This window comes from Engraulis encrasicolus, chromosome 11, assembly GCF_034702125.1.
Source record: "Engraulis encrasicolus isolate BLACKSEA-1 chromosome 11, IST_EnEncr_1.0, whole genome shotgun sequence".
In the NCBI taxonomy this organism is placed as follows: domain Eukaryota; kingdom Metazoa; phylum Chordata; class Actinopteri; order Clupeiformes; family Engraulidae; genus Engraulis; species Engraulis encrasicolus.
In genome coordinates this window covers 41,793,983-41,803,982 of record NC_085867.1, presented here as the reverse complement: position 1 = coordinate 41,803,982, position 10,000 = coordinate 41,793,983, and the positions used below count along the sequence as shown (strand labels likewise).

The window sequence follows — 10,000 nt, the reverse complement described above, 5'->3', positions numbered from 1 at the left end:
TAGCATGCGCTTTTATTGACAAAGGAGGACGTTAAAACAATCTGACAGGACTCCAGATGAACACCAAGTAAAGTCAAACTCTTTTTTTTTTTGTCTTTAGACGTAGTAAAAACAATCCTGTTGATTCAACCATTTACACAGCATATAGTAAAACAAAAAGTTGATTCACTTGTAAGTGAGCTGGGGATGTCTTGGCAAATCACTGGCATACTGTTGAAGTGTATGTCATGTACGTGACTTTTCAGATTATTTTAAAGTTCAATGCAGAGAGCACATCTGACGGATGACAGAGGAGATTTACTAATGCTTGACTGTGCATGCGGTAGATAAATAAAGACAGATTAGTTTTCTCCGGGAGTACTTACAGTACAGTATCATTATGTTTATACAGTAAACATTAAGTTGCTATATTGAGCTGTTTACCATGCAATGAATACTGTATGCGGGCATTTTTTAAGTTGTTTTGAGACCTGTACTGTGAATGGGTAGTGCTACTCTGGCACATTGTGGACACAGTATTGCATTACCGTGCAATTTGTGATCAAGCAAAAGAAAGACATTGAAAGAATAGAAAGCATTTATTGTCATTATACACAGTTCAATAGGATTCATATCCTCCCTGCAAGGTGCACACAACATAAGTTTATTGAGTTTAAAAATGTGAAAAAGTCAAAATTAGGTTTTTTTTCTCTCCCTGTATACAGTGAGTGTCTATGGGATACGCTAGTCTATAGGATGATGAGTCAGAGCCGGATAGCGCGTTTCTCCTTTTTCTGAAAGGCTTTATTCGCTCATCCTTGCCGACTTTATCCCATCAGCCAATCACATGCTCATAAATCTAGCAAAGGAGGCAAGCCGCTCCAAGCACCTCCTGCCCTGCGCCTGACCTCACACACACAGGAAGAAGTGTGTGTGTGCGTGTGCGTGTGCGTGTGCGTGTGCGTGTGCGTGTGCGTGTGCGTGTGCGTGTGCGTGTGTCACACTGTGTTGGAGAATACAAGCAGGGCCTGGGTGAGAGGCACCGAAGAGGAAAAAAAAATGCAGGCAAAGCCCCAAGAATCCCACATCCCCCCATCCACCCCCGCCCTCTCTTCTCTTTATCCTCCCTTCTTTATTTCCCTCTGACTGTTAATGCTTTCATTCTGCCTTTCCAACCCATCCTCTCCCTTTTTTTCTCTCTCTGGTCTTGTCCTGCGCTCTCTCGCTCTCTCTCTCTCTCTCTCTCTCTCTCTCTCTCTCTCTATCTCTCCCTCTCTATCTCTCCCTCTCTATCTCCCTCCCTCTCTGTGTCCCTCTCTGTGTCCCTCTACCCCCTCCCTCCCAGTCTTTTCCATTCCCCTCTCCATCTCTTCTCCTTTGCCCTCCTCCTCCTCCTCTGCTGTGAGTGTGTAGTACCACCAGTGCAGGAAGTGCAGCAGTCCCTGTGCTTGGCCGTGTTTCCTCCTCCGCGCGGTGCGCTGCCCTGAGAGCACGGCTCTCCTTCCTGTCCTGAACCACAGCCATGTTAGCATTGGCAGACCTACCGCTGCTGCCTGCAGACTGCACTATGCGCGCCTCCACTCCTCTCCTCTCTGCACTGACAATGGAGAGCTAGTGTGCCTCTCTCTCTCTCCATCCCGCCATCTCTCCCTCACCATCTCTCTGTCTCTTGTGCCCATTCTCTCTCTCTCTCTCTCTCTCTTTCTCTCTCTCTCTCTCTCTCTCTCTCTCTCTCTCTCTCTCTCTCTCTCTCTCTCTCTCCATCTCTGTCTGTGTCTCTCTCTCTTTCTCTATCTCTTATGGTCATGCTCATGCTCATGCTGACGCACACACAAAGCATGCACATATGCACACTGTCTGTTTCCCACACGCACACAAGCACACCGCATGCTTACTGTCCCTTTTTCACTGCTTCAGTCTATGTCTCTATCTGATTCTCACTCTATACCCGTATCACACACGCACACACACACGTACAGTAGTTTAGCACTAACAACAAGTTCATGGTCTAGTCCCTTGTCCTAGGCCAGACTCTTTGACATGACTCTTAAACAGACTCTTTATGGTTCTTTATATTTCCTGTGCACTTCTTATCGGCTATTGATGTTGGCTATGATTATGTCCTCAATTGTAAGTCGCTTTGATTAAAAAGCATCGGCCAAATGTAATGTAATGTAATAAGGTAATGTCTAACTAGCGGCTGCCGACCATGGCCACAACATTAAAAAAAAGCTCAAAGTTGCTTAAGACCCCTTAGATAGATAGCCCCGGCATTAAAATTGCAATGGTAGGGGACTGAGAAAGTATGTAAATCATTTATGAAGTAGTTTGAAGTTAGACGATAGCACAGTCCAAGCTAGCCAGACCTTGCTTCAATCAAGCAAAATAGCACACGATGCTAGCCTACCTTTCGATGCTAGCCTACATTTTTTGTACCGTTAAAAAAATAAAATCTCAAACTGGTTCACCACTTTGGTAATTGTTGAAAGAGTGTCCTGACATTCAGACTGTGAAATTTTGGGGCTTTGAGGATGTAATACTTCGCCAAAGTTTAAAAGTGAGCTAGCCTAACCAGTCGGTCAAATGGGACTCTTATGCCTGATTTACATGTGCCAAAGCGGTAGAAGCGTGGAGTTCCATTATTTTCCGTTGGGAAGCGGTAGCGAGGCGAGAGGTGGTGACGTAGGGAAGCGAGGGTGGCGGGCGGTGGGCGAGCGGGGCGATAAAGTTGAGCTTGGTTGAAAAATGTAGCGGCACCGCGAAGCGTTAACCAATGGGAGAGCTTTCAAAAACCACCAACGCATTGACGTCACGTGCGTCACCAGCAGTACTTGGATATTTAAAAATGGTTGTTGTTGTTTAAAAATGTTTTGAGTTTTGGTTCATAAATGGCGTCATATTGACTATTAATGATCAGGGGGCTAATAATTTTGTCCTTGTCATTTTTGCCCTTTTTTGTATCACAACCGTTATGCAGGTTCTATGTTAATTAGCATACGTGCTACCCAAACCACGCATTCGGGACGAAATACCCGATTATTTAGCTGTTCCCTTCCCTGAGAGCTGTCTAGTGGTGTGTTCCATTATTCACCCTCTGTACTGTGTACCTTGTTTGAGTGCAGTGAAGTACCCTTTCCACCCTCCGCGATTCACGAGGCGAGTACATTCCGATTCCCGTTCTGTCTGATACACTTAACGGAAATGACGGTTGGTCGCGTGTCATCCGAGTTTACCAACCGCCAATATGCAATTCATCACGGAAGGCACTGTTCGTTATGCTGACACTTTTTAAAGTTACCCCTGCCTCTAATACACATGGCGATTGTCTTTGGGATCAAAACTATGCTGTTATCACGGATATTCAACCGTTTGACAGATCTGACACTCAACTACGTCACAAACATGGCGGCCGTTGAGTGCAAAAAGTGTACAGTAACTCCACACTTCGAAAAATGGCCGTTTTGGGGGCGTTATCCGGGTAATTTACAGTACACTACCCAAACACAGTGCGGAAAGGGCGGACAGTATGAGTATTGGAACACACCATAGGAGCCCTTCCTCCCCCTACATCTAGTTAAAATATAAACTTCAGAAGTACTCTGTCATTCTACATCTTCTTCCTCTTTCTGTTGCTCCTCTTCATCTTCCTCTTTTCTCTCCTCCCCCTCTTCCTCCTGTTTCCGGGGCATCCTGTCTGAAAGCCCCTCCTCCCTTCATCTAGTTAAGATATAAACTTATGAAGGACAATACAGTCTTCTCCTTCCTCTTCCTCTTCATCTCCCTCTTCCTCTTCCTCTTCCTCTTCCTCTCCCCCTTCCTCTCCCTTCTCCTTCCTCCTGTTTCCAGAGTGTCCTCTCTGGTCTGCATGGCTCTCCCCTTGTTAGTGCTCCTCCAGTCTGAACTGAGGACTTGCAGGCTGGCTGGCTGGCTGGGTTGCCTGGTCTGGCCCATCACAGTTAATCTTTCAGCGCAGTACAAGTGGCTTAATCTCATTCTGACTTCACCTCCTGTCTAGCGAGCCAGTGCTGAATTTGCATCGATCAGCGCCAGAGACAGACCGGCTCTTCGCTCTCCTCTCCCCTCCCCTCCCCACTCTGTCGCCCTCCATTCTGTCTGTCTGTCTGTCTGTCTGTCTCTCTCTCTCTCTCTCTCTCTCTCTCTCTCTCTCTCTCTCTCTCTCTCTTTTTCTCTCTCCCTCTTCCTCCCTCCCTCACACACTCTATTGCCCTCCATTCTCTCTCTCTCTCTCTCTGTCTGTGTCTCTTTTTCTCTCTCTCTTCCCTCTCCCTCTCTCCCTCCCTGCCTGACACAGTCCGTCGCCCTCCATTCTCTCTCTCTGTTTCTCTCTCTCTCCTCCTCCCTCCCCTGCAGTCCTCTTTTCTTTTCCGCCTCTCCATCAGCAGACAGGCTTGTGGCGCTGGTGACCTGGCATGGGGTGTGGTCACCATGGCAATATGTCAGCGTGCCCTCTACTGCAGTCACCCGCCTGGCTCCCGGCCCCTCGTCTCGCCAGCGGCATGCGCCACTCCAATAAACCCCAATAAAACCAAAATTAAAGCCCTTTTTCATATTTATTTATCTTCGTTTCTTTTATAGCTATTATGGGTGCCCCCCTCCTACCTGATTCCCCCTTAGCAAAGCAGATTTGCCGGGTACCTGCCTGCGCTTGTGGTCCAGAACGCCAGCTATTAATAATCAACTCAGCACGGCTCCAGCCAACATACGGGAGCAGAGACAGACAGAGGGAGGGAGGGAGGGATGGAGGCAGGGAGCGAAGGACGGGAGAGGGAGGGGTGGATGGAGGAGGGGTTGCAGGAAGGTTTGGAGGGGAGGAGAGGAAGATGAAGGGATGCAGGAAAATTAGGAGATGGAGGCAAGGAGGGAACTAGGTAGAGGAGAGAGTGTGATGAGGGACGGGGGGGGGGGTGCGTTGAAGGGAGTGGGAGTGGGAGTGAGAGTGGGGGATAGTAGAGATGTAGAGAAGAGAGCAGGATTACTGTGCATCCTCATGGTGCAACCGCGGCTGCTATCTCACCATCTCGTGGTGCGTCATGGTGTGTCATGTCGTGTTGTGTCACGGTCTGGCCTGTGCCAGGTCGCCATACTGGTGTGTGTGTGTGTGTGTGTGTGTGTGTGTGTGTGTGTGTGTGTGTGTGTGTGTGTGTGTGTGTGTGTGTGTGTGTGTGTGTGTGTGTGTGTCTGTGTCTGTGTCTGTGTCTGTGTCTGTGTCTGTGTCTGTGTCTGTCTGTGTCTGTGTGTGTGTCTCTGCCGTGTGTGTCTGTGTGTGTGCCTCTGCCGTGTGTGTCTGTGTGTGTGTCGTGTGTGTATGTGTCTCTGTATGTGTGTGTGTCGTGTGTGTGTTGTGTGTGTGTGTGTGTGTTTCCCCCTCCCCCTGGCTGCATGGTGTGGCGTTGGCACGGGCGAGCAGGTGTCTCTCTGGATGTCTCTGGCCTGGTGCCCACAGTGCCTTGATGCCTTTATCCGCTCAGCGCCAAGGGAACATGGCACACGCTGGTGGGGCTAAAAACAGCAAGTGCTACATTTGGCCCTCGTAGTTAGTTTGTGCTGTCTGTCTGCGGGCTGGCCCTGTTAGTAGACTTCCGTGTGCGCAATATGCACACAGCACGAGCAGTATGCACACAGCACGAGCAGTATGCACACAGCACGAGCAGTATGCACACAGCATGTGCATTGCAAGACTGCACTTGGAAAATTTGGAGTTTTCCGGTTGTCCCGATATGTGTGTGTGTGTGTGCTATTTGTGTGTCTGGATACTGTAAAAATCCTGCGTCAGCATCTTTTTTTTGTTTTGTTGTTTATTAAACATTTGTGGTCAACGGACATTGTGCTCTGGTCTGGATACAGTTTCCTCTTGGGCGAGTGTGGGGTTTAAAATGAACATAAGTTCTTTTTACTATTCTTTGGAAACGGAATTGTCTTTCTTGTGTCTCACTTGAACTAAAATCATAGGTTTCCGCTTTTTGCTTTGTCCAGATAGATTATCTGGACAGATACATTAATAATATTTTTGAAACATCGTTTTAATGTTGGAAGTGTTGCATCAAGCATGAACTCCATTGCCTGGAATACTTCAACTTCTCTGAAGATGATTGACATACTTTGCCCTTTAATACCTTCTAGGCTGCATAGCTGTGGCTTTTCATTCAAGCTGACTGTTGGTGACTTTTTGTTTTGTATGCTGATGGTAATTCAGTTTTGGGTTCCTCACGTTTTAAGTCTACACAAAAAAAAAATCAAAGACCTCCTACGAGATCCACACATACTGTTTTCAGGCCGACCAGAACAGTGCACCTACGTATGTCACAAGTGCCTAACTGCGAACCGACCGCGTTCATAGTAGGGATGGCGAAAAGACTCATTAACCGGTGGTTAACCGGTTAACCGGTAATCTTAAATTATACACATAAGCCTGTTTTTTTGCTGCGCAGACAGGACCTGCCATGTCCAGCCACTGTTGCCAGATGGAAAATGCTGAATTATCGTACTAAAACCTCAAAATTATCATTTTTTGGGGGCTTTTTGGGAGGAAATTATTATTATATTTATTGTTATTATTACAACCGGTTAACCGGTGGCAGAAATTTTTAACCGGTTAACATTGATCCGGTCGACTATCGTTTAAATGGTTACCATCCCGTGTTCATAGCAGCTCTGAACTTTTCCATTTGGGGCAATTTGTTACCCTGATGACCCTGCTGCTGCTGTCCACATTGTCGTCACGGTTTGCAGAGGAAAAAAATACTTATTTTTCGGTTCGCATCGTGAACCAACTTTCAGGTTTTGATCAGAATCTCGAGCCGGTTTGAGATTAATTGCTGGAACGATGCCGACAATATAACCCAAAGCTTCTCAATTTTCTCAAGAGGATGGCAGTACAAGCTTTGTTTGCAGAACTGCCCAATACTAGGCCTTTGATTCTGCTGAGGGGTCTTTGTGTGATTAAGGCAATCTGCCTTTGCATACAAGCCTTCATGCCTTTTATAATTTGATTGGACACTGAAATGAGACAGGATATTGGTGGTAGAGGGGGTGGTTTTGGGAAAATTGGTCCCAATTAAAATCCTATCTGGCTCTCCTAGACATGTTTCCCCCATTCTCTGTACAAGCAACTCCCTGCCAACCTGGTCAATGGTCTATTTTAAGAATTACAAATGTGCTATTAGACCAGAATGATATGCATGTACGTATATGGTTAATTTATAATGTCGTTGAGCAGGCGGACAAGGCAGCTGTTCTTAGTTATTTGCGGTCAACAGAGTGCCCCTATACACGCCACTCTTCAATATTAATGAATGGTGATGGCTACGGATGTACTTCTCTCTCTCTTTTCTCTCTCTCTCTCTATCTCTCCGGGACGGACTTGTAAGCTACGCGAACGTAGCCACAGCATGAAAGTTTAAAGAGGAGAAGTTGTGAGAATGTGGGTTTTGGCTGATGTTCTCGTCCTCGCGTCATCATGTCACGGCTCAGTATTGCACGGGCCTTACAGTGTACTCGAGACAGACGCTAAAAAGACTCCATGTCAGGCAATGGGAAGGACGCCAGACAAAGGGAAAACAGAGTTTGGTTAGACGAGCCGTCTGTGTGTATGTCGTCTGTGTGCAAGTGTGGAGATGGCTCTGATCTGGAAGTGCGTGTGTGTGCAAAGATGGTGCTGATCCGGAAATGTGTGTGGGTACGTGTGCGCGTGCGTGCGTGCGCGTGTGCGTGCGTGTGTGTTTGTACTCGCGTAAAGATAGGAAATGTGTGTGTGTGTGTGTGTGTGTGTGTGTGTGTGTGTGTGTGTGTGTGTGTGTGTGTGTGTGTGTGTGTGTGTGTGTGTGTGTGTGTGTGTGTGTGTGTGTGTGTGTGTGTGTGTGTGTGTGTGTGTGTGTGTGTGTGTGTGTGTGTGTGTGTGTGTGTGTGTGTGTGTGTGTTCCGGTTCCTGTTGTCTGTGTGGGCCTAGAGGATCAGAGGTCAGTCTCCCCCTTATCTCTCCTGTGCTCCGCTGACCACAGCCTGCGTCATCAGATATCACACACACACACACACACACACACACACACACACTGACCACAGCCAAAGGGGACCCTGAGCCTGCCTGCCTGGCTGGCTGGCTGGTGGAGCCGGTGGCCAGTGGCTGCTGATGCTGATGTTGGTCTTTCCTCTAACTGCTGTGTGCTGATCCGGGAACACGGGAATCAGGGAACACCACTGCTCCCCTCTCCGCTCCGCTCCCCTGTTCACTACTACTACTACTGCTGCTGCTGCTGCTTGCTGCTGTGGGAACGCTGACTGCCCCGGACAGAGGGTCTCCACTGCTGCCCACAGGTCATTAGGAATGGAGACGACGGACTGCAGACACAAACCGCACACACACACAATGACGCGCACACACACAAACGAACACAAGCACAGTCATACACACACACACACACACACACACACAGTTATATAAACACACACACACCCTCATACTCGTACGCACACGCACACACACACACACACACACACACACACACACACACACACACACACACACACACACACACACACACACACACACACACACACACACACACACACACACACACACACACACACACACACACACAGTCTCTTTTTCCACTCTTATTCTGACACTTGGACTTGTTTCGAATTGTGTGTCTCCATTAGCAATAAAGAATATAAGCTCCAACATTTATTAAAGACATTTTCTCTAAAATGTTGTTTTCATTTCCTTTTTGTTTTCTGCTACTGGTTGTGTGGAATTGTTTTGGATCCACACTTTGAATGCCCTACACCCATAGAGGTAGAAAATAACAATAGAGATGACCCCGCCCCCCTTTTCACGGCAATCTGTGCAGCCATTACTTGTAGGTAGACCTGAGAAATGGAAATGAATGGAGAAGGAGGCTCACCTCTGTCAAAAATGGCTTAATAATGTGAAAATGTCCATCAATACACTATACAAGGACAATAGTTGAAGTGTGTTGCTAAATATGTCCATAATTAATTTAAAAAAATGTATTTTATCAACTCATATGATTTAAGTTGATATGTAGCCTGACATTTCAAATCTGGTCTTTGAGTAATGTGTTACTTCATATTCACACAGTTTTAGTCCATGTTTTGACACGGGTGGGTGTGTTCTCCATTGACTTGCATTGACTGAAGGTGCCTACACTACCTATAGATGATGGGAGCCGCCATGTGCCATTTCCCAGTGCTGTCACAAATTGCTGTGTCACCTCTAGTCTTATTTTCTACCTCTATGCCTACACCGCAAAGGCTTAAATGTAAACTTTGACATGAGTGTCATGTTATGATCGGAGGTATACCTTTTTGTTAAGTCTTGAAACTGCAGGGCTGTGAGGAAAGTCAGTCGACCGAAAGCTTGGCAATTTAAAGAACACAAAGAGGATCTAAGTGTGCATGTGACATTTCTCTTCACTTCGATACTCGTTATTTAAAATGCCATTGTGAAAACAAGCAGAGCTTGTGTATTGTGTTAGTATTGTTTTGATTGTAGTGAATTGCAGTTTAATTGTGTTATAACATCCCTAATATGTGATGTCTGTGAGCAAACCTTTGAAATGTTTTTTTTTTAACTCTTCATATGGTTCAGGCTTGTTTCACATTCGTTCTCTGTGAAATAAACATTTGTAAAAGAAAAAAAAAAATCTTGATGCAGTTTTGTTTTCTTTTTGTCTCTGCCACTTGTTCTTAAAAATGCTATTGTGAAAATAATGTATTGTACATTGTGCTGTTTTAGCATTGTGTGAATTGTCTTGAATTGTGTGCATTTGGACATTGCCAATGAGATGTGCTTTTTTTTGGCCCATTTGTTAATGCTTGTATGTGTTTTTCTTTGTCTTGCCTTAACAGGTGGACTGTGGACGGTGTTCACGCTAGGTGGTGCAGGAAGCAAACCGGGCATGGAGGCGGAGCATAACCCTCTGCCATTATCCAATCAGAGCCTGCTCCTGCTGCTGGTACTGGCCAATCTAACGGACGGTGC

General features: G+C 46.5%; 1 protein-coding gene across 1 annotated transcript in view; it reads left to right on the top strand.

Moving 5' to 3' along the window:
- The window catches only part of dym (dymeclin), a 117,447-nt gene that overhangs the window by 37,296 nt on the left and 70,151 nt on the right, over positions 1-10,000 (top strand). Inside the window, exon 9 of the mRNA XM_063210655.1 lies at positions 9,868-10,000. This exon is cut by the window's right edge and continues 53 nt beyond it. Coding sequence (XP_063066725.1) covers positions 9,868-10,000 — 133 coding nt within the window. The remainder of the gene's footprint in view (positions 1-9,867) is intronic.